Source organism: Tursiops truncatus, chromosome 2, assembly GCF_011762595.2.
Source record: "Tursiops truncatus isolate mTurTru1 chromosome 2, mTurTru1.mat.Y, whole genome shotgun sequence".
Taxonomy (NCBI): domain Eukaryota; kingdom Metazoa; phylum Chordata; class Mammalia; order Artiodactyla; family Delphinidae; genus Tursiops; species Tursiops truncatus.
Window position 1 is genome coordinate 92,195,632 of NC_047035.1, and position 25,801 is coordinate 92,221,432.

Consider the following 25,801-nt stretch of genomic DNA (forward strand, 5'->3'; position numbering starts at 1 on the left):
AATGAGAAGGCGTCATGTCTGGGCCCAACAGAGTCCTGGGAGAAACTAAAGCTGTGCTTCTCAAACTTCATGTACACACTAATAACCTGGGGTACAGATTATAATTCAGTAGGTTTGGGGTGGGGCCTGAGACTGCATTTCCAACAAGCTCCAAAGCAATGCTGATGACCACACTGTGAGCACCACAGCCGAACACCCCAGCCAAAAAGTATGGCAAGGACTGACCACTGGCAACGTCACAGGGTCATGGGTAAGGTGAAGCAGGCAAAGAGGGAGCAACATAGGCATGAACTCTGGGAGCAGACCAAGTTCCCCTTCCTGCTTGTGGGATGACCCAGGCCTTGCCAAATGGAGTCCCATGAAGAACATTGACGTAGTCTCTTTGGGAAGTCCAGTTTTGAGATGCTAGTGGGTGCTTCTTTCCCCAGTCCAGTGACTGATAAGGTTATATACACAGGCTTTGAAGCCAGACAATCCGGAGTTCAAACCCCAGCTCTGCTGCTTAGCAGGGGTGTAGTCTTGGACCTGTCACTTAAGCTGTGTGAGCCTCAGTTTCCTCATCTCCAAGGAGTATAAACGACAGCATCTCCCTCACAGGATCACTGTCATGATGAAATGGGTACGTATTCAGCAGAGCTCTTACCACAGTTCTTGTAATTAAAAAACAGATGCTTCTATAAATAATAACAAAAGAATGATGATAGTAATAGTAACAACAGTAATAGTGTTGCAATCTCAGAGTCAAGTGGCCTATTGCTGGGTTGAGTTCTGTCACATTTTGGCCATGTGACTTTAGGAAAGTAACCTGAACTTCTGAGTTTTGGTTTCCTCCTTATAAAATGAGCAGACCCACAGACGGTCACTGAGGCCTTCCAGCATAGCATCCCATGATCTGGAGATCAGTTTAAGCGCCAGAGTTTGACAAAGCAGGACAGGATAGGGGTATACACTCAACTTGGTGGCAATAAGGGGCCTTATTATACACACAGTTGACCCTTGAACAACATGGGTTTGAAGTGAGCAGGTTCACTTCCACACAGAATTTTTCAATAAATATGTACTACGTGATCCACTGTTGGTTGAAACTGCAGATGCAGAACCATGAATGTGGAGGGCCAACTGTATAACTATAGGAGGATTTTTGACTGCATGGGGATGGGGGCCAAGGTGAGGGGGACCCCTAACCCTTCTCTTGTTTCAAGGATCAACTGTATATTTTTTCTCTGTATCTCTTAGCCCTTAGGTTGTTTCCATATCTTATTTATTATAAATAATGCTTCAATGAACATAGGAGAGCATATATCTTTTCAAATTAGTGTTTTCGCTTTCTTCGGATAAGTACCCAGAAGTGGAATTGCTGGATCACTTGGTAGTTCTGTTTTTAATTTTTTGAGGAACCTCCATACTGTTTTCCATTCTGTTCAGATTTTATACTTAATCATACTTCGGTCTTGGTAGGATGTATGTTTCTAGGAATTTATCCATTTCTTTAAGTTGTCCAATTTGTTGGTGTATAACTGTTCATATTAGTCTCTTAGGATCCTTGTATTTCTGTGGTCAGTTGTCATATCTCCTCTTTTATTTCTGATTTTATTTATTTGAGTCCTCTCTCTTCTTTTCTTGGTGTGTCTACTTAGAGGTTTGTCAATTTTGTTTATCTTTTCAAGGAACCAGCTCTTAGTTTCACTGATCTTCTCTATTGTTTTCTTAGTCTCTATTTATTTCTGCTCTAATCTTTGTTATTTCCTTCCTTCTACTAACTTTGGGCTTTGTTTGTTCTTCTTTTTCTAGTTCCTTGAGGTATAAAGGTAGGTTGTTTATCTGAGTTGTTTCTTGTTTCTTGAGGTAGGCATTTACTACTATGAACTTCCCTCTTAAAACTGCTTTTACTGTATCCCACAAATTTTGGTATGTTATATTTCCATTTTAATTTGTCTCAAGGTTTTTTTAAATTTCCTTTTTGATTTCTTCTTTGACCCATTGGTGTTCAGTAGCATGTCACTTAATCCCTACATATATGTGAATTTTCCAGTTTTCTTCATGTAATTAATTTCTAGTTTTATACCACTGTGGTTAGAAGGATGCTTGATATGATTTCAATCTCTTAAATTTATTAAAACTTTTTTGTGGCTTAACATATGATCTGTCCTTTAAAATGTTCCATGTGCACTTGAGAAGAATTTGCATTTTGTTGCTTTTGGAGGTAATATTCTATATATATACATTGGGTGTATCTGGTATAACATGTCATTTAAGGCCAAAGTTTCTATATTGATTTTCTGCCTGAATGATCTATCCATTGATCTAAGTGAGGTATTAAAGTCCCTTCTATTATTGTACTGCTGTCTATTTCTCACTTTATGTCTGTTAACATTTATTTTATATATTTAGGTGCTCCTATGTTAAGTGCGTAAATATTTACAAATGTTATATTCTATTATTGGATTGATTCCTTTATCATTATATAATGCCCATCTTTGTCTCTTATTAGCCTTTGTTTTAAAGTCTATTTAGTCTTACATAAGTATAGCCACTCCAGCTTTCTTTTGGTTTCCATTTGCATGGAATATCTTTTTCCAGCCCCTCACTTTCAGTTTCTGTGTGTCTGCATCTAAAGTGAGTCTCTTGGAGGCTGCATATAGATGGGTCTTGGGTTTTGTTTTGTTTTAATCCATTCAACCACTCTATTTGTTTTGATTAAAGAATTTAGTTCATTTACATTTAAAGTAATTATTGATAGGTAGGTACTTATTGCCATTTTGTTAATTGTTTTCTGGCTATTTTTGTAATTCCTTTCTGTTCTTCTTCTCTTGCTCTCTTCCTTTGTGGTTTGATGACTTTCTTTAGTGATATGCTTATATTTCTTTATATTTTGTGCATTTACTATAGGTTTTTGCTTTGTGGTAATACAAGGCTTATAAATAATACCATATCTATAATAGTCTATTTAAGTTGATAACTGCTTAAGTTTGATTCCATTCTAAAGCTCAACATTTTTACTCTCCCCCCACATTTTATGTTTTTGATATCACATTTTACATCTTTTTGTCTTGTGTATTACTTAACTAATTATTGTAATCATAGTTATCTCTACTACTTTTGTCTTTTAAAATTCATACTAGCTTTATAAGTGATTAAACCACTACCTTTACTATATACAGTTGACCCTTGAACAACACAGGGTTAAGGGCAACAATGCTCACACAGTCAAAAATCTGAATATAATTTATTGTCGGCCCTCCATATTCATGGTTCCACATCCGTGGATTCACCCAACTGTGGATTGTGTACCCACACAGTTCAAAACTGTGTTGTTCAAACCTTTCGACTGAGACTTATTCCTTCACATGTTTTCTTGTTACTAATTAGCACCTTTCTTTTCAGATTAAAGAAGCCCCTTTAACATTTCTCATAAAGCTGGCTTAGTAGTGATGAATTCCTCTATCTTTTGCTTGTCTGAAAAACTCTTTCTCTCTCCTTCAATTCTGAATGATAATCTTGCCAGGTAGAATATTCTTGGTGAAAGTTCTACCTTTCAACTTTGAATATATCATGTCACTCCCTTTTGGCCTGCAAAGTTTCTGCTGAAAAAAATCTGTTGATAGTCTTATGGGGGTTGCCTTGTATATAATAAGTTGTTTTTCTCTTGCTCCTTTTAATATTATTTCTTTGTCTTTAACTTTTGACGGTTTGACTACAAAGTGTTTTTCTGTGGGTCTCTTTGGGTTCATCTTATTTGGAACTCTCTGAGCTTCCTGGGTCTGGATGTCTGTTTCCTTCCCAGGTTGGGGAAGTTTTCAGTCATTATTTCTACAAATACAATTTCTGCTCCTTTCTCTCTCTCTTCCCCTTCTGAGACCCATATAACGTGAATGTTGGTCTGCTTGATGTTGTCCTGTAAGTTCCTTAAGCAATCTTCACTTATTTTCATCCTTTTTTCTTTTTGCTGCTCTGATTGGGTGAGTTCCTGTCTTCAAGTTGACTGATCCTTCCTAATGTTTCATCTAGTCTGTTGTTGAATCCCTGTAGTGTATTAATCAGTTCAGCTCTTGTATTCTTCAGCTCTATGACTTCTATTTGGTATTTTCTTACATTTTTCATCTTTTTGTTGAAGTTATTGTGTTCACGCATTCTTCTCTCTAAGATCTTCTCACTAAGATCATTGCTTTTCTCTGTTTCTTCATTTTGTTTGACTCTCTGTGTTTGTTTTCATACAGCTGACAAAACAAACACTTCTCCCTGTCTCCAAGAGTGGCCTCATGTAGGAGACAGACCTTATTGTTCAACCCTGCCCCAGCTCTTTGTTGTCTCTCAAACCTTCATGCTTGTTCAAAGAGCCTATTATATTTTTAACAGCTCTCAGTAGTTGAGAATGTGCCAAGACATGTCAGTGTCAGGGTCAGATTATAGCACCTAGATTCAGGTTGATGGGACTCTAGACCCTCAAGCAGCAGTTTTTAAAAACATGCAAATATATACCTGTGGGACTGCAAGAATGAGCCTCGCTGGCCACGAGAAGCAGGCAATCTAGGAGGTTCCCTATGCCGCAGTCACAAAAGTCAGGGCTCCAGATTAATGCACAAGCTCTTTTCTGGGAGATGGCAGAAAGCTGGAGCAAGGCAGAGGGAGCAGACCAAGATGGCATCCACAGCTTACATTCCTTGAGAGCAGCTTCCTCAGCCACTAGGAGTGTGCCAAACCTGAAGCCTGCCCCTCAGGCTGAAGCTCCAGGACAAACAAAGAGTTCCTTTTTCCAGAAAGACTGGGAGTGGGTTTCAGTCTGCTGTCTGTGCAGTGCCCTGGGAGTAGCCTGCCAAGAACCAACTCTTCATTTGCTACTGTTTCATGGGACCCAGGAACGCAAGCCCCCAGCCACAAGAGCCAGGTGATCAAGTGGTGTCCCCTGAGCAGCAGCTACAAGAACCAGGGCACCAGTCACATGTGAAGCTCCTCTCCAGGAGACACTGGAGCTCTAGAATGTGGCATAGGGAGAGCATGAAGATACTGCCTGCCCTCTGAGGTCTCTGGAAAGGATGACAGTCAGCCCCTAGATGCATGTTTAATTAGACGGCTACCCCTCAGGCCTCAGCTATAATGATTAGCTAATAGGCCTCCTTCACAGAAAGACTGAGCTCCTGAGTCTGTTGCCTCTTGCTCTGCCATGGGAGGGGTGGTAGATATTTAAGAACTCTCTCTCCCCTGGTTACAATCCTGTGAGACCCACGAGTGTAAGCCCCACTGGCCACCAGAGCCAGATGATGTAGAAGTGTTCCCTGGCAGCAGCCGTAAAAATCAGGACACCAGATAGGAATATGAGCTCCTTTCTGGGTAACGCCGATTACTATAGTCCCATGGGACCAGGAATGCAAGTTCTCCTGGCCTCCAGAGCCAGGCAGTCAAGAGGTGTCCCCTGGGCGGCAGCCACAAAAATAGGGGCACCAGACACATGTAACAGCTCCCTTTCAGGAGATACTGGTGCTCTGGAGTATGGCAAAGGGAGAGTATAAGGATGGCGCCCACCAGTCTCTGTCCCTGGAGTGCGTTCCAGTGGGCTCCTAGATGTGTGTGTTAAATAAGATGCCTTCCCCCAGGCTGATGATTTAATATAAGCTGGTGAGCCTCCATCACTGGGCATGATCTGCTGCCTCTGAGCTGGGCCCAAGGAGCAAGTGGGTCTGAGCACACGGGCCCATTCAGAGCCATTTCTTAGATTGCTTCAGTCTTGTGGGTCTTGGGACATGAGCCTCATTGGTTTTAGGAGGTTCATCTCTCAGGTGCAGGTGCAGCTCTGAAGTGTTAAGGTGCCCAATGTGGGGTGCACACCCTTCACTCCTAAGGGAGAAGCTTCAGGTTTTGAGTTTTCTCCCTGTTGAGGATTATCATGCTGAGGGCGGGGGTGGGGTTTATGGTGGCATTGTGTGCCAGCCTCTCCAACCGGCTTCCATGTGGTTTTCTTCAGCCAGCCTTTAGGGTTTTTTAAGAGAAATTTTTCCTTCTGTAGCTGTAGACCCACTGTGCCCATAGGAAGAGGTGAGTTCAGGATCTTCCTATAACAACATCTTGAATTCTCCCCTTATTATATATTTTTTCAAATTGCACAATAACCATCTTTTCCCAGAAATTGCTTTATATTTAATATTTTACTCTACATTCTAGGCAGCTACAAAGTACCAAGGAAAGGAACACTTGCAAACATGGGCACCTGGAAATGAATGAGCTTAATCCCTTACATCTAAGGTCTTCAAGAGTTCACGACTTTTTGTAGAATTTCACAAATATGTTGTTCACAAACTGCCCTTTTTACATACAAGAAGTGAGGCTTACAGCTGACTACAAAGCCTCAGAATGGGAGAGTAGAGTGAGCTCATAATGCGAAGATTTATATTCTGCAATAGATGGCTCTGGGCCAGAAAATGAGGCCTAGCAAATGGATCTAACAACAGCCTGGAGAAAATCTGGTCTCTTTAAAAGTACTTCAAAAAAATTTTTTTAAACAATACACTCTGCCATGAAAGCTCCTCTGGCTAGCCTTTCACTTCCCCATAGGCAGCCAGACTTTGTCCCCATCCAGGAAGTACCCTCCAAGGGTCCGAGTGTGCCAAGGATCTACCATTTTATAAATGATTCCCTCCCTTCTCTCCCCTCAAGCACGTGGAGCTAAACCAAAGAAAAAGGCTCACTTTCTCTCTCCATGGCTGTGGGGCTCCGTGTCTTCCTCTCCCATTGGCAGGGTGTTCCTCTGGCCTGGAGTTCCTGTTCTGGGCTGTGCTGGACAGTGTCACCAACAGATGCTAGCTCTCTGCACTCCAACCCAGCTCCATGATTTTCTATGTATCACTGCATGGTTCTCTGCACTTTCAGAGGCTAATACAGTATTCCCTGGTGTGTGAACCACAGGTACTAGTTCTGAGGCAAACTGATCAGTTCTACATGAAAAATAAATAAGTAAACGTGCAGTTCTATGAGTTTGGGAAATGCTGGGCTACAATGAAATTAAAGAGACTGTTTCTTGCAGGATGTCTCAGAGCCTTTAGAGAAATAATGTAGGGTGTGAATCTTTAAAAGGATAGTAATCAAGCTCTGATCAGAGGATCTTTTGGTGGAGGTGGGAGATCTGGAAGGGTTTTTGAGCCATGCAATACCTATTAAAACAACTGCATTCCTAGGACTCTTTCTATGATTCATGTCTTCTACTTAGAAGCTAAAAGCAACTAAAAGGCATCCACAGAGCAAAATACGTTATAAAGGCAGAGAAAAACACATACCTGGTCAAAAATCCCCATGGCTAAAACAGGCAGTGATGTGTAGACAATGTTAAAAAGGGTAATGAACCACTGGTCATAGACAGTCTGAAAAGAAATGAACACATCAGTGAGAAACATCTTCCACAGGTGTGAGAATATTCACTTTTAGGCTCTTGGACTGACTATCTCAATTTCCTGAGTTGGACGGGAGTCTGGTGTTAGAGTCAGACAGACATGAGTTCTCCCCAGGCTCTGTCTCTTATCAGCTCCACTGCTTTAGTGGGGTACTAGATCTTTCTAAACTTCAATTTCTTCATCTCTAAAATGAAGCCATACTCTCACTTGCAGAGTTGCAGTGGGGTGGATGAAAGGGTATCATACATGCAGAACACATAAAACAATGCTGGACACACACAAGGCCCTGGCCCCTGTGGTGGCTTATTTCATTCTTTAGGTTTTTAATGGCTTATAATAAGTCCAATTACCTGATCTAAGCGATAAGCAAGGATCCACTAACATCTTCAGAGGGAGATACGGAAATGAACCTGTCAGCCCCACCCTCTGTTCAAATGGAGAGCTTTTTCTTGGGAGTGGTTTAAAGCAAGGTGTACCTGGAACTAGCTGCTCGCTACAGTGGGTATAAATAAATAAGACAATAAAAATATTCCCTCACACCTATAGAGAGCACTTCCCTGCATGAGCCTCACTAAAAGTCAATGAGGCATGTGAAACAGTCATTATATCCCCATCGTATTAGTAAGTACCTAGAGGTATAGAAACAGAATGTAATAAGTGTTACAGAGCTTATCACAGGCAAAGGCAAAAATTAAAACCTAGGTCTCCAGATCCTAACCAATGTCTGTTCTACCACTCTGTCATTCATTCATTCATTCATTCAATATTTATTAAGAAACCACTATGTGCCAGGTACCAGGTTCTAGGCAATGGTATTTGAACATGATACAATCAGATAAAAATTCCATATGAAATATGCCTTGTAATGGTGTCAGGAAACAGACAATTTATACAATAACAAAGATATACATATATATATATATATATATATATATATATATATATATGGTTGGTGAGTGAATGAGTGAGATGGTAATCAGTACTAGGGTGGAAAAAGGGATAGGAAATATAGGAGGGCTGTAATTGTGATAAAGTGACTGGAGAAGGTCTCACTAAGAAGTAATATTTGAGAAAAAATCTGAAGGAAATAAAGAATCGAAATTTGCAGCTTTCTGGGACAGGAAAATTTCATACTGCAAGTAGAGTGCATGAAAAATCCCTGAGGCAAGAAAGCATCTGGTATGTTCAGAGGACAGCAAGACAGTCCATCTGGCTGGAGCAGAGTGACCTTCAGGGAGTATAATGATGTCAAAGAAATAAAGAGGATCCTATGGAGGTAACCATGGCTTGTTCCCTAAGTAAAATGAGAAGACATTAGAGGATTGCAAGCAAAGAAACATCCTGATCCGATTTGTATTTTAACCTGAGCACTCTGGATGCTGTGCTGAGAATGGACTGAAGAGGGGCAATTGTGGAAGCTGGGAAACCAATTAGGAGGCTACTGCAGTGGTCCAGATGAAAGACGAAGGGGGCTAGATCAGGTGATCAGCAGGGAGAAGTGCTAGATTTTGAATATATTCTGAAGCACATTTTCTTCTTAGGGCAATTCTGAAAGCAATGAGGAATCTTAAATGCAAATGTTCCAGACAGAGAAACTAAAGGTAGGTTCTACATAGTTATACAGGTAAGGCAATCCTTTAAATCATGACCTGTACATGTACATTATGTTGAAGACAAAATATTTTGGTGTCTTTATTGCTAAATCTGGATTTGGACTACTCTATGTCTTAGCATTATTGTTTATTCTTGAGATGGGTGTATATTTGTTCAAGGAAAGGGAAAGTGGAGGCCAGTGTTCAAAGGCCAAATCTCAATCTGGACTGTTCTGTTGAAGCTCCACAGGTGGTTTTATTCAATACTGAATAAACCAGACACTGTGAAAAAAATGGTGATTATTGTATTCTGAGCAAGGTTAGCCCCATGGTAAGAAGTAAAGAGCATGGACATTCCCACTGTCAGTCATCTCAAGGAGAGTTCATTCTTAGGGCAAAAAAAAAAAAAAAAAAAAAAGAGAGAACAGAAAAGAGGAGTGGGGTAGATGAGGGAAGGAAGGAAATTATTTTACTCCCTGTGTATCTCAGAGAGTTGAGGCCTGGAATCGACATAGGAAAGACCTGCTCAATGTCATTCTCTTTGAGGGTAGGCTGAACGACAAGGCAGGAAAGTTGAATTCAACCACCAATAAACAGCTGAGACAGGATTTAGGCAAAGCGGCAACATTAGTAACTACCATCAAGAGGCCTATGCCTGTGACTCAGAATAACCATTCTAGTAACCAGTTTTTAAGTTCTCTGAACGGTAATTCCCTGTTATTATTCTTTGAGGCCTGCTAAACTCTGTTCTTTGAGTCTGACTCTGCTGTGAGGATTTGAAAGGGGGGCCTATGTCCAGAGATGTGCTAAGTGTTTAACAACTAGCTCTTCAAAAGAAAGAAAAAGCCCTGATTTGTAGCCTTGACCAATTTCCATGGTGTAAATATTTTCCCATGACTGTTCAAGCAGTCATATCACTGAGTTGAGAAGCGAGGTGCCACAGCACGCCATTGTATATAGTATTTCCACCACACAGATCCAACAGATAGAAATAACCTCAAGAGCATCATCAGCAAAATATGGTAAAAGCTAATTTAAAAGGGATGAGTCTTGAGTATTCATGAACTTTGTGTTTCATATAATTTATTTAACTCGTAAGTTTATATAATTTAATTTTTAATAACAGCTGTGTTTAACCACTGGCTCACATAAATCCTAAGAATTTAACAATCAGTTCCTAGGAACCAATATGGGCCAGCTCTAGCATACCACGGCCTATGTTTATGCTTGGACAAAGTAGTACAGACAGCAGCAGTGACCCAGAGGATCTTAGACTCAATGTGGCAAGAGAGAACCTACAGAAGGGCAGGTCAATAGCCTGGAGTATCAGGCAACCATGAGAACAGACCAGAAAAGTTTGTCAGCACTCCCTGGAAACCCCAGGATATTTTAGCAGAGGTATCTGAAACAAGCCTGGGTTTATGGTATGCATATAAGATAGGGGCATGTGCCATCAGTAATAATTGATTCATACCAAACTCCCCACTGAAGATAACAAAAAAAGCTAAGGAAAAGAAGGATCTTCATCAAAGCTTCAGTGAACTAACTAGTGGGGAATACCTGTCAAGATAAAGGAGAGGATAAGAATTTAAGAACCACTTCAAGGCGCAGGATGATGTTTTCTTTCTCCAGAGAGTGTGTTTATCTCCTTCTATCAGCTGCTGAGGTTCGGATGAAGGCCTGATGTTTTCTGCACCACCCAGCTGTCCTGCCTGTGACCCTACTGCCAGGTGGCTGCCCTTGGGTCCCAGTCCAGAGAGGGAAGTATTTCAACAGGATCTCTACCCTTGACAGGCATTGAACCTTATCCTCCTAGTCTCAGGAAACGATTAAAAGAGAGGATCCTGAGCTTCACAGTTGCCTCCTGTAGATCATCAACATCCTCAGGGCACATGGCTCAGAGCAGTGCAAACCTCCAGGGTCCCAGCCCAGAGCAGAGTTAACAGAGTCCCAGACACCAACTCCTATCTTCTGGACTCCGGTTTGCTCAGCCTCTCTCTCTTCCTTCGGATGAGCAAAGGTGTCCAACAAATCTATTCTTAGAGATATATGTTCAGAATGTCTGCCTTCGTGTACGAGGAGACATATGAAAATGCTCATACCAGAACTGGTTATAACAGTCCCAAACCAGAAACATCCATCAGGAGTGGAATGTAGAAAGACACTGTAGTATATTGATATCATAGAATTCTACAGAATAATGAAAAGCAAGGAACTACAGCTATATCCAAAACCACAAATGAATCAAAAAATATATACAATGTTGAGCAAAAGAAGCCAGACAAAAACGTATGATTCCATTTCAATAAAGTTTAAAAATGTGCCAATCTGTTCTATGTTGTTTAGAGATTTATACTCATAGGATAAAATTATAAAACAAAGTGATTATAAAATATCAGGGCAATGATTAACTCCAGAGAGTTGGAAAATGAGGTGTGACTGAGAAAAGGCAAGGGAGCTTCTGTGGTTTGGCAACGTTCTGGTTCTTGCCCTGGATCGTGGTGACGTGAGTGTTCATTTTACAATTTGTTAAGCTGACATTTATGTATTACGTACTTTTTTGGTAGATTTGTTATATTTTACAGTAAAAAAGGAAACACATGACCTTATTTTTTAGTCATAGCCTGGTGAGACTTTGGGCACTAGGAGGATTTTTAAAATCCTGACGACCATGCCACATCCAGGCCAATTAAATCAGTATCTTTGGAGGTGGGATGATCCAAGCATCGGTAATTGAAAAAATTTCCCAGGTGATTCCACTGTGAAGCCAAGACTGAGAATTTCACTTACCGCCACCCAAAAAAAAAAAAAAAAAGCACTAGCTGACACAAATCCTCAAGCAGTAGCTGATGGCGTCTTCTGACTTTCATTTCAATTCATTTTCTGATTGCAGTATGGAAAATATAAGAGGGGGAAAGCAATTAAATTGAAGTCTTATAGCATCAGGCAGAACCTGGTACTGTCAGATCTCTTCTTCTTCCTCCACCTCATCTACCATCAAACTTCTACTCACTGAGAAGAGATGATTTTAGGTACAAGGAAGAAAGAAAGAATCTGGAAAATTACTACAAGCTAAACTATGAGTAACTGATTAAACCTGCAATTATTTGACGGTAGCATTTGTAAGCTGGCATTCAGATTTGAAGCCTCATTTCACAACCGGAGCAAGAGAGGACAGGAAGGAAAATCAGTGAGAATAAAGTTTAAATGAGTTTTTGCAACTTCTTGCGAGAGTTTTTGCTGCCACACAGAATCACAACAAAAAGAAAACTCGCTGATATGTACTGAACACCATATGTACCAGGCACTATTTTAACATATATTGACTCATTAAATACATATACTGACTCATTAAGTAATCACAACAATCCTGTGAGGTTGGTGCTATAACAGCCTCCAGTTTACAGATGGAGAAACTAGTTTGAGACCCATTATGTTAGGACACTGCCCAACGTCACACTGAACACAAAGATTTTTAAGGTGGGGTATGGAACTTTTAAGGGATCCACAATGGCAAAACTATTTTCAGAATGATGCTAAGAAGCTGATTATTTGCCCTATTCACTCTCATTCTTGCATAAGTATATATGACTTCTGATATCACAACGAACTGAATGCAGAAGCAGATATGAGAACGCAGCTGCTTCCTATTGTGCTAAATAATAAGAACTTAAGTATAAAAATTGACTCTCTTCTCACAGCTTATTTTTTGGAGAGTAATTTTTTCATTAAAATATGTCATTTAGGTAAACATATCATGGGTTCAATATTTTTTAATAAATTAATAAAAGTTTAAATTTTTTCTCCATTTTAATTTCTGATATGGTAAATATTGATAGATAGAGTCCTGAGATCACAGAGTTTGAGAACTGCTGGTCTAGCAAGTGTCAGGACCAAGTTCCAGCCCTGGTACTCAGCATTCACAGCACTGACCATGGCATGAAACCACCTCTCAATCAGTGGTATCATTTGGCAAGTTTCTTTAAAAGCTTCTTTGCTCACATCATTTTATACAGTTGAGAGTGTGCAATAAATACAGTTTTGTATGCTGTTTTTTGTCATTTGAAGTGGTAACATTAGCATTTACCCAAGTTAAAAACCTGCCAATGGCTTCCATTTTACTTGGAGTGAAATCCGGGCTCTGCGCCATGACGTAAAGCTCTTCCTGAGCTATGCTTGTCTGCCTCTTCAACTTTGCTTCACTGTACTCTCGCCCTCACTCACGGAGCTTCAGCTTCACTGATTGTCTTTCTCTAACTTACCAGGCTCATTCCTACATCAAGGGACAACTGCACTTGCCACGCCCTCTGCCTGGAATACTTTAACCCCGGGGTATTCAAATGAAAGTTTCCCTCTAAACACTCAGGTCACAGTTCCAGTGTTACCTTCTCAATGAGAACTTCTACATTACCCAGTTCTTTCTTAATAACAATTCTGAAATCAGCTCACTAATTTACTTCTTTATTATCTGTCTTCATCCCACCAGAATATAATCTCCATGAAACAGAGACTTAACGCACAACACTAACTCCTGTGCCTAGAGCATCATCTAGCCAATGGTAGGTGCTCTATAAATATTTGATGAATTATTTTACAACTTTTTATAAATGTTAGACATTTAACTTGCTACTAGACCCTCCGCTGAGGATGTGACACAGGCTTCTCAAACTCAGTGTGCCCAGGCCTGGACTCATTCTCACAGTTCCTTAACCAGGCTCCCTTCTTGTGTTCCCCGTATCAGTTTCTGACACCACCACCTCCATCCCAGGGTCCAAGTCAGAAATATGATCTCTCTCCCTCTCTCCAACACCCGACATCAAATTAATCCCAGATCCCACTGATTTAACCATGCCAGATCGCTTGTGCTGCAGCCCAAACCACTCTTCACTTCTGTGACTTTCCTCCTATTGTCCCCCCTCCACCCCATGGCCATCCTTTCCCCCCTCACCTGCTTCGCTCTGATTGATCCTTGAAGGGTCAGCCCAGAGACAGATCTTCTAGGAAGACTTTCTGAGCCCTGCCCACTTCCATCTTCCAGGGCTGGGTTCCAGGCCACTCCTTTGTAGTCCCATGACACTCCACACCTCACCGCTTCATAGCTGTCGACTCACAATTATTTATAGGCTGGTTCCCAGGCCCTCCCCAAGGGGGAAACCAAGCAGGACCCTGTGGGGCTCCTGAGCATGGAAGCCTTTCCTTGTCCCCCATTTCTTGTTTGTAGGAAACAGACTCCAGCCTCCGTGACCTTCCCTGAGTTCCAAAGGGAAGATTCGAAGAGTTGCTAATCAGGGAAGGGAGGGGATGCCGAGAAAAGGCAGGAGCAACGAAGAAACAATAGTGCAGCCTTGGGGCAGGGTCCTGGTTCCACCTCCAGGGATACACATAACAATCTCTTTGAGCTCTTTACAGAACTAAAACCCCCAACAAATGGAAGATGTCAGCATTCTTCATTCCAGAGAGGATGACAGTTTGATAACCTTGAGAAGCTCATCAGACCACCTGAGACCAGATTACAGGAGTGCAGGCCCTGAACACACCCTAATCATATCAGCAACCCTACCCTTGAACCATTGCTATAAAACTCCTCACCAAATCCTCCTGGGTTGGGACACACAGTTTTTGAGGGCAGGAGCCTGCTGTGTCCCCCTTTGCCTGGCAAAGCAATAAAGCTCTTCTTTTCCACTTCACCCAAAACTGTCTCCAAGATTCAATTCAGCACTGGTACACAGAGGCCAAGTTTTTGGCATCACTGACAGCAGGTCACACAATTTATTCATCTGTGGGAGCTCAGGAACCTAACTCAATGCCCGGCAGATGGTAAGTATTCAACAGAAGGAAGCTGGTATCTTAAGGGTAAAGGTACTGGAGTCAGAATTCTGATAGAACTGCGTGTCCCTGAGCAAAATACTCAATCTCTCTCAGTCTTAGGTTCCTTGGCTATAAAATGGGGATTTGAGGGGGGCTGTGAGTATTCAATGAAATGCGTAGATGCCAGTACAGCAGCACCTGACAAACAGATAGTGAATACATTTATTATGCAAGGAAGGGAGGGAGGGAGGGGCCTGCAGGGATTCAAGCTTCAAGCGATATGTTTAACGGTAAATAAAAAGGTATATTTTCCCACAAATTATACTTTTCTATGAAAATACAATTTTTTATTGCTACAACTAACCATAGATATTTCTATCCATAATAAACTACTATATTAATGAAATCAACAGAAAATTAGAGCACGATTTAAAGAAAACCAAATACCTTGATATAATTATCATTTTCCTCGTGAATACTTAATTGTATCAATCACTGTTCACTCTTACTCTAGTTTTGCCTCAAATGTGTTAAACTGAGTCATTCACTTTTAAAAGACACCTTTCCCAGTTGTGTGTATTGATTTAGCACAGCTTAGGCTTTAGGGTCTTCCATAAAAAATCAAATCACAAGCAGTATTTCTTCTACAACAGGCTTCTTCCTCTCCTTGCAAGAGATCTCCAGCTACTCAAATAGTTATCCTAGTAAATGCTCCACTTCTCCTTTAAGTCCTTAGCTACACTCAGAAAAGTTCACAGACACCCTCTGGTGACTAAGACCAAAAGAGAGGGGCATACTCATGACCCACATGGACCCCATCCCTGTTTCTCCCCTTCCACGCATGCTCAAGCCCTCTACTATTTCCACTACCCCCTCACAAACACTCTCTCCCTCCCTCCCTTCCCCTCACATGTGGGTTCATCAGATGCCCCAAAGATATGGGCGGGGTGAAGGAAGGAGGAGGAATGATTCCTCTGTAGCCTCTCCCGTGGGAAGCATTCTGGCCGGGGACTAGACCAGACCAGTGCTGACATTCTGATTTCGGGTGACTCAAATTGTTTATATAAACAGGAGTCCTGAACAAAAATATTTGTCCTGAGGCCCCCGTCCTCCTAGGGGCAGCCATACCACCTCTACTTCCAAATTTTCTGTTACCCATTTCCAATATTCTTAATAAGAGGGAAAAGCCATGCTCCTGTGCCATGCCACTAGTATGTTTGGAAGCCTAAAAGTGTCTCTTCACAGATCAGAAAAAAGACAGTGGAATGTTCATTTTTCCAACTTCACTGTTTTCCTATTTAAGGAAAGCTCCTCCTGGCTCCCTTCTCTGTGGGAGCAATTTATCAACCTTATCAACCATTTTATACATAGAGTAAAAATACTCCAGCTATAAATTATAATCTAACAGCTTGGGGAACACAAAATCTATGATTTATAGAATACCACATTTAAATAAACCTTAATAAGGATCTTAAACAGTTACAAAGGTCTTTCTCTTCTGAGACTATTGGCTTAGCTCCTTGTTCAAATGACAGGATGAACTACCTCTCTGGAGACATGTATTCCCCCCTTTTGCTCTGTGTTGCAGAGGAAAACTATATAATGATATTTTTCTTTTTGGCCTTAAAAAATTTGTCATTTAAAGAAAACACATTGTGGAATAAATATGAGGTGCTTAGCCTCAGCACATCTGTTACTGATTTGTGTAATTAGCAGAAACCCACCAGCAGGATCCAGGAGGAATGGCCCAGACCTGAGCACCCGCCCCTCCCCCGGTTTTCCACAGAGCACATGTGGAAGGGGAGGAGAGGGGAACCGCCAGCCTGGTTGACGTGGGCTCACAGGTAACCAAATCCATGAAGTCATCCAAGCCTTTAGGTTAGTCACACTCTTTCACGTCACTTTCCAAACTTTTCATTGTGATTTTTCTTATACTGTTTGACAGAACTAATGTTTTTCTGGCCTTGACAAGATAATTGTTTCCATATCACAGCAGAATTAAAAAAAAAAAAGTACACAGCTCTGTATCTCACTGACAATGATAAATTGTCATCAGATAATATCAGAAGTACACAGTGCCAGTAGTTGCAGTTTCAAATGTGAATTTCCTAAATAGGGCTTCAACCAATGGTTTTTTTTTTTTGTTGTGGGTTTTTTTTTTTGGTGGAGGAGGCAGGTGGTTGAGGGGTTCTTATGGCTCTATCTCTGGTGGGGGATAGTTTATTAAAATTCCTGAGGGCATAAGGTACTTTTAAAATAAGTTACACGTATAAACTGCACACAAATCCACAGTGGATTCCACGAAAATCATGCAGGCTTTGATAACAGACTGAGATAAAGCATGTCCTTAGAAAAGGTCCATGATTCAGTTTAAAGACTTCTCTGACCTTTATCCAAACCCCTCTGGTCCAGAAATCTGGTTGGAAATCTCATCAGGGCAGATTATATTTAAATGGTCTTTTAGTGGCAGTTTGGTTGGAGTGTTTGCTGGCAGAAGGTGGCCTCCAGCTTCCAGATGATTCCAGGAGGAAGTTGCCACCTTTCTAAGGATCCAAGCTGTGGGAGATACTCCCTACAGCATAAGCTCTCTCTCAGTAAGAGAGTTCATTTTCTCCCCCATAGTCCTAGTATACTGACTGTTTCTGGACGTTTCTCCTTTAGATTCCAAATAAAGCAAACATTTGCCTGATTAGGGGTTAGGAGAATACAGTATTTTTTTTTTTTTTTAAAGATATCGCCATTCTCTCAAGTCTATAACAATTCCAGTGGCCATTTATCAAGCGGAGCAGAAGGGGCACTGGAAAAAAGTCAGAAGGCATGATGAGCTCTAGCGTCAGCCTTGTCTACCACCGATCCTCAGCTCTTGGGGGACTCAGGTTCCTCCTCTATCAAATGAGGGGCTAGACTCAGTATCTCTGACATTCCCTGCCAGAGCAAAGATTTTAGATTTCCACAAGACATACACCTTCTGTTCTGTGTCCCAGCTGCTTCTCCCAGGAAAGCCTACCCAGCAAAGCGAACAAAAGCAGTCTGGTCCCTCCCAGGCAGATTCTTTCTCCATGTGTCCTAGAGCAATCACAACAAAGGTGAGGCGCTGAAGCCAAGCAGAGGAAAGTCCATAAACCGAGCACAGCCCAGCCTGCACCACATCATCGTCCATCTGAGATGTCCTAAGTGCCACCGTCTCACGAGCAGTGAATCGCCCCACCCACCGGCCCCGTGGAGCCTAGCACGCCACAGCCGGATGGGCTTGCACACCTGCCTCAGCCCACCTACCAGGATGGGGCAGTGCCTGGAATCTACCGGAGCTACCATCAGAGAATAAGAGACTGGAAAAACTTCACCAGGCCCCACGACACGGGCCAAGGGAGTAAAGAAATAGCACATGTCACTTCGTTAAGTAATTAAATTGGTGTTTTAAAAGTCAACAATGTGTCTGTGAAAGAACAATCTATTTACGTTTGGTCAGGTGTTTTGGGCTGCAGAGTAGATTACTTCAAAGCAATCTGTTGAGAGATGCAGGGAAGAAATACTTAGGTGCTTATGAATCACGCTGAGATTGGACAGGGCTGGTCCCAAGATACGGCCCGTCCATGACAAATTTAATTTTAAAAAAGTCTTGGTGGAAAAATAAGCGAAAGGTGACTACAGAGTTATTCAACATCAGTTTCACATTTATGAAAATAAAATCGTTCCCAGACTGTTAAGTTCCCTGAGGGCAGGAACTGCATCCCTCTGGTTCATTCTTGTGTCACTGGAGGCCTGCAGAGCCCTTGGCCCCAAACTGGTACTCAGTTTATTCTTTTGAAATGAATGAGCGTTCAGAGACTATAGGCTCTGTGCTGGAGGATGTGAGTGAGTCTCACTCCTATGGGGATTAGACAGAGAAGTGATGCAGATCAGGTCTGCCAAGCAAGGGCCTCTGAACACATGCCTGCTGTTACTGAATCTGCCGGGTCCTGGAGCTTTTATTACTACTGGCTCCATTTCACCGTGGAGCTTTCAATTCCACTGAAGCAATGTAGGAGAAGGATGGCAGCGGTGGGAAGACCTCAGACGGCCAACTTTCATTAACAGACTGGAAGTAAGCAGTTTTCTAATGGGCTCTAGGAGCTAAGAAAGGCTTGTCGCCCAACATGTGGTTTTGGAGACCCAAGCCAGCTAAATGATTTCAATGGGGGAAAAAGTGTCACTGCAAAAATGTCCCCTATTCAAAAATTCTCATTCTCTGTAGAGTAGCATTTCTCCCAAATATGTTGTTTTCTTTTCACTTGCCTCATATTTACAGCATATTGTCCTCAGAAAAACAGGGCTAAGAAAAAAAGCCAAGAGATTTTTCAGTTAAACCTGTCGTTAATCAGGAGCTTCTAGGGAAAAACAGGGAATGGAAAAGAGACAATGATCCTGACCAATCTCAATTCCATATCCAAGTTGCTGTCACAGCCAGTTCTCAGTATTACTAACACACCAGCCCGCTCACATGGGGGTGGGGTGGGGGGAGACCAGCGTTTCCATCTCTATAGTGGTATAACATCTGTTCTAGAAGATACTTCTTGCTGTATGCAATAAGTAATGCCATGCAGTTTTTTAAAGGTATTTCTGAATGAGTTGGTTTTAAATGGAATTTTGGAAATTAAAAAGAGATTAAATTCAGCTAACTGCAGGTCAGTTGGAAAGTGTTCAGGTATGACAGGAGGCTTTCCCTCCTTTTACTCTAGTCTCGCACCTTTACACAAACTAGCCCCTGCATCCCTGCAGGTAGCTATACCTGCAGGCCTCCAGACCTCCGCTTAATTTTGAAAATGTTCATATACTCACTTGAGATTAATTGAGCCCCTGAAGTCACACCAGATGCTCACACATGCCTTCTTTTTCCCATGCTCTCATATTAAGTTCAAATACAGTACTTCTATCAGACATATTTGTGCATATCTTTATTTCCCAATGAGAAAATGAGTTCCAGGTGGGTGGGAACTTGGCCTAGTCATCATTTTGTTTTCTCTTCCCAAGACAGTAAACAAGCATTCGTACTAGCAATACAATGTTGTGTGACTCACGGCTATAAGCAAGGGATGAACTATTCAATTTAAAATGACAAAAATTGTAATGTTTATAAACTCAGAATAAACTGCAATAAATTCATATTTCAGAATGCCATTAAGAAAAATAACATTTTTGAAGAATGTAAAACAAGAGGGATTTCTCAAAATGTGATTTTTTAATAAGAAAAAAGCAAAGAGTATGTTCTCAGATATATAAAAGTCAATATATTCACATAAAATTATCTTTATCATAAGGAAAAAACTTTGAGGATAGTGAAAAAGATTTTACAGATGTTTAAATGAAAACCTCCCCCCCACCCCCCCTGATTCCTTTAGCATATAAAACAGGACTAATTTATCCCTGGACTAGATTTAATTAAGAAAATGGAAGTTTTTGAAAGAGAGGAACATAAATAGCCTATGCTTCTGGGAATAATATTCTTAGCATCATTTTGTCCTTTGTACATTTTACTGCCTCAAAACATTGAAACTAGGATAAATAGTTTTGAAACTGTCAGAGCCATCTAGTCCAGACTTGCCCTAAGTGGTTTCTATGTGGTACTGTAGAGTTCTGTAGGACTTTATGCATGTTGCTTGGGGAAAACAAGGTTCCATGTCACATGAGTTTCAGTAATAATACCAAATATCATTGACCCTGAGACACTATTTCTTCTAAGAGACACCATTATTGATGCCAAGATTAGACCAAATGGAGAATCTATCATTCTCATAATGCTAGGGCAGCAACGGGCTGAATCTTTAGTGTGAGAGTAAAGGAGAAACAAATCTTTATGCAGAAAGGGACTGCAAGGAAACTTGCCTGTGTCAACCTTGGAACTAGCTAAAGGGAGAGACAAAAAAATTTCTCCTGAAAACTTGACTCTCAAATGGTATTCACCAGAGTTTACAGTTCAAATTCAAAAAAATCCTGGAACAGAGAGAAAGATCTCAGGTAGGCAGTATCCCCAGGGAACTGGCAGATGACACACAAATGCTCTCTGGAAAAAAAGAGACTTCAGGAGTGATGTCATCAAGATGGCAGCATAGGTCATTCCCAGCTTCAGTCTCCCTCACAAGAAGACTACCTAACAACTATCCACAGACAAGACACCACTGTGAAAATCCCAGAACTGGGGGCTGAAGCTGTCCTGTTGGATCACAGAGACTGAGAAGCATCACATTAGAAGGGAAGGAGGAGCAGCTATACCCTGACTGTGTCACCCCTCCCCCAGGCCGGTACAGCACTGCACCAAAAGGGCCCCTCTGGGCCTATGGTTTCTCCACTGGGAGAAAGAGAACCCAAAGTGGATCAGATAGAGACAGATAAGTGGGGGACAGGGCTTACAGCAATCAGCACTCAGCAGCACTGAAGCAGAGATGCCAGCCAGGGGCTCTGCCCATCTGCAGAGCTGAGCCAGTAGCCCCTTCTGGCCAGGGACTTTGTTTGGTCCAGGCAGCTCTGCCTGATATGGGTAACCAGTCAACAAGCTATATTTGCTGTGGAGACTGTTCTGTGGCCCCACCTAGGCAGAGAAGAAAATTCACAACCTGCTGAGTATAGCCCCCAGTCCTACCCAACAGGGAAGCCTGGCCACTGAACCCAGGTAGCCAGGGAGCCCTCCATGCTACAGCCCTGCTTATACAGAGCCCCAGGCCAGAAGGCCTACCCAACTCTGAAGTATAGCCTCTGGTCTCATATGACCAGGGAGTCAGAACAGCGACCCTGGGTAGCCTCAAAGCCCAGCGTATGGTACCACCCAGTCGAGAAACCCAGTCTACAGCCCCACCCTGAAGCAGAGTCCAGCATACAGAACTGCCCAATTGCTAAATGCTGCCTGTAGCCCAGCCCAATCAGGGAGCTCAGCCAGTGAGTCCACCCAATCATGGAGCATAGTCTGTGGGTCCCATCTGATGTGGAAGCCCAGACAGGGACCCAGTCCAACTTTGGGACACACCCTTTGGTCCCACCTCATCACAGAGCACAGCGTGAGGTCCCATCCAACCTTAAAGCCCTGCCTATGGACCTGCATAAACAAAGAATGCAGCCGTGAGCACCATCTGGTCAGGAAGCACAGCCTGAAATGTCATCTACCGTGAGCGAACACAGAGCCCAGCCAGCAGCAGCCCCCTGACCTCAGAGCATAGGCAGTGACTTCACCCAGCTAGAGACCCTGACAGCAAACCCCACTGCCCACAGATGCTGCCAGCTGACCCATCAAGTACCCCAAGCTGCAGGAGATCTATGAACCGTCTGACAAGGAATTCAGAATAATCCTCTTAAAGAATTTCAGTGAACTATAAGAATACACGGGCAACTAAAATTAAGAAAACAATGCATAAACAAAATGAGAAGTTCAACAAAGAAATAGAAATCATCAAAACGAACAAATAGAAATCTTACAGCTGAAGAATACAATGAGAGAAGAAAGCAATAAGAGCATCAACAACAGACTCAACCAAGTAGAAGAATGAATCAGTAAATCTAGAGCATAAGTCATGTTAAATTATCCAAACTCAAACAAATTGAAAGTAGAATGGTGATTTCCACAGGCTGGAGAGAGAGGGAAATGGGGAGCTGTTTTTCAATGAATATAGAATTCAGTTTTACAGGATGAAAAAATTCTGGAGATCTGTTGTACAACAACGTGAATGTACTTAATACTACTGAACTGTACACTTAAAAATGGTTAAGACAGTAAATTTTATGTTTATGTGTTTTACCACAATTAAAAATATTTTAAAATTATTTTTTAAAAACTGACATAGACCACAATTAAAAAACCTACTTCATATGGTTATTATAAGTATTGAGCTAATACAGTCAAAATATTTACACAATGCCTGGCACATAGTAAGTGCTCTCTAAGTGTTAGCGATACTTGCAATTTGCTTTTGTCCCTACCTGTTGGTGTCAACAATATCATGATTCCACCTAGCAGATGACAGCAAAACATTTATGCCATTACATGGGCACTGTCACTGACTTGCTGCCTTTTCTTCTCCAACAGACCATAACAAATTACTACTTGCCACTCTCCTGACAAGCCTATCTACTTTTCTGGAATAAAACCTTCAATTCTCCACAATGTGGACAGCTAATAAAATTTGTGAGATCACATTTTGCCATGTTCACAAAGAATGCACCTCTTAGACATCCCTTTCCGTACCTGAGATATAAGTTCCAGCAGGCATCACAGTCTGACACATACAAGGGGCTTAGTAAATATTCACTGAATGAATGAAAGCCTTAAATAGTAGGATTCAGGGATCCTGTCCAGTAAGTATAAATCTTTTATTATTATTATTTTATTATTTACACTGAAAACTAGTTAATCACACAATCTTCCTTTGAATCCATTGTCAGTCCTAAATGGGCCTCTGTGTTCTTCCTGATGCTAGTGAGTTGAGCTGGACCAGTGGTTCTCAAGCTTTAATGTGCATGGGAATCACCTGAAAGTCTTCTGAAGCACAGCTCCCTGGGCCCCACCTGACTCTCTGATTCAGTAGGTCTGAGGTAGAGCTCCCAAATTTGCATTTTCAACAAGTTCCCTGTAGATGCTAATGTTGCAGGTGGGGTACCATACTTTGAAACCATGGGGCTGGCCAATATAGAAGAAAATCTGAAGGTATCCTTTTTGAACCCAGAGCCTGGAGTGAAATCCAATCTGATGACTTTTCATTTTGTCCACTCTGGACTCTACTCAATTTGATCATATCATCATAAAAATTAGGGCAAAATGGGTAGCAGTCCAAGATTTCTACTCAGTAGCCCAACTGGTCTTATGTGGTGACTCCTCCCCTCCTTACAGAGGATTATTGGCTTATTTAAATCAGCAAAGACCTAGGCAAAGCAAAATAAACCAGGGAAAATCCACTCTTGGTCTTTCCTAGAATGAAGCTATATATAAGAAATGTATTACTTGTGGTCCAATTAGCCATCCTATGTTAATATTAACACCACTGAAAAAAGACATCTTTCTACTTTCTGGAATCAATGCCATAATCACACTAAGCTCTTAAGACACTGAGCCCACAGTGCTGGTCAGGCTGCACACATTTACACAGACCAGATGCAAAGCCTGTAGAGATGGCCCTTGGTGCAGGTAGAGTAAGTGGCACCTGCAGGAGTGACTGGACGCATATTGGAAGGACTCTCCTTGCTGGATCTACCTCAAGCAAGCATAGGAAAGGACTCTAGAAACAACCAACAACATTGAAATGACTATATGCCTTCTATATGCCAGGTGCCGTTCAAGACTATAGGCTGTATGGATGACTCAGATGTGCTTCCTTTCCTTGAGAAGCTCAGGGTTAAGCTAGATAAAATCATAAGAGACTGGGTGAATTGGGAAAAGAAATCCTCTCCCCTGAAACACATACCCATTTTTCTCCTGACCTTGTCTTAGTGCATGTAAGCCTCAGGGGCCATGGCTTTGGCAGGGTTGATAAGAAGATTCTAAGCCCTCTGGAACAATTCTTTTAGGGGGAAAAGCTGTTTGCTTAACTGGCCCCTATGCCTCAGAAAAGATGAGTAGAGTCCAGAGTGGACAAAATGAAAAGTCATCAGATTGGATTTCACTCCAGGCTCTGGGTTCAAAAAGGATACCTTCAGATTTTCTTCTATATTGGCCAGCCCCATGGTTTCAAAGTATGGTACCCCACCTGCAACATTAGCATCTACAGGGAACTTGTTAAAAATGCAAATTTGGGAGCTCTACCTCAGACCTACTGAATCAGAGAGTCAGGTGGGGCCCAGGGAGCTGTGCTTCAGAAGCCTTTCAGGTGATTCCCATGCACACTAAAGCTTGAGAACCACTGGTCCAGCTCAACTCACTAGCATCAGGAAGAACACAGAGGCCCATTTAGGACTGACAATGGATTCAAAGGAAGATTGTGCGATTAACTAGTTTTCAGTGTAAATAATAAAATAATAATAATAAATAATAAAACAAAGAAGAACTCAGAAAAGACACATGCTCAATGAAATCAAACATTTAAGAAACCTAATTACAGCCAGGTGGTGTGTCTTATAGCTGAGTTTATATCAGATACTCATGTATTTGGAGCAATCATTGTTCTCCCTTGCTGTTCTCTTTTAAACTGAAAATACTGTTGAGAAGATTAAAAATCTAATTGCTTAACATTTGACTCTGACCAGTTTTATCAGATCCCGAAAGCAGAGCAGAAAATCACCTAAATGTAGAGATTAGAAGTCACTGAACATTCATTTCAACTTCATAGTTTTAACAAAGACAGCTGTGGCAGTAAATTTGCCTATCCAAGCCTGGTGTGTCTGTCTGCCCATTCAAACCACTAACTACTCCTCTGCGTCCTAAGAGCTCTAAATAAGGGTTAAGGCATCTCTTCTGTGTTTTGTGATCTTTCAAAAGCCCCAAACTTTTATAATATGAAAACTGGATCTCTCAAAAACACCACTTAGCAAATAGCCTTGCTGCATTCTCATGTGGAGAAAAAGCCAACAGTCTAGGAGGGCACAGGCCACATTCCCATGCTTGTCTTTGTTAGACTAAAGTGGAACCCTGAGCAGGTAAATATCCCCACTCCAGTGCCTTCTCTGAAGCGGCGCTAAGAAAACTTTTATTTCTGAGAAACTAAAATCAAGACTTTGCTTTACTTCAACTGTCTAGATATTACCAAAAATATCAACAGAATTTGCTTTTAGTTTGGGGAATGTTATTCTTAAAAGAGAAAATTAAAAATGGGTATGGATGTGCCTTTAGGAAATCTCAACTTCTCAGAAAAAGGGGAAAATGTACAAAACCAATTTTCATTACAAAAAGGATTTGCTAATCTCCCTTGGAACATTTAAGATAACATAAAATGCTAAGATTTAATTCATACTCAATTTTTCTGGAATAAAATAATTGAAAAAATTAGCTCCATGTATATCATTGAAACCAGTAACTAAAACAAGAGGAAGGAGGAGTTGAGGAAGATGGCGGAAGAGTAAAACGCGGAG

At 41.5% G+C, this 25,801-nt stretch overlaps 1 protein-coding gene across 10 annotated transcripts in view; it reads right to left on the minus strand.

Moving 5' to 3' along the window:
* Nucleotides 1-25,801, minus strand: part of ATP8B4 (ATPase phospholipid transporting 8B4 (putative)) — a 265,509-nt gene that overhangs the window by 16,030 nt on the left and 223,678 nt on the right. For all 10 annotated transcript variants that reach the window (XM_073800972.1, XM_073800975.1, XM_073800971.1 and 7 more), the window contains one exon: nucleotides 7,266-7,349. In XM_073800972.1, the coding sequence (XP_073657073.1) occupies nucleotides 7,266-7,349 (84 nt within the window). The remainder of the gene's footprint in view (nucleotides 1-7,265; nucleotides 7,350-25,801) is intronic.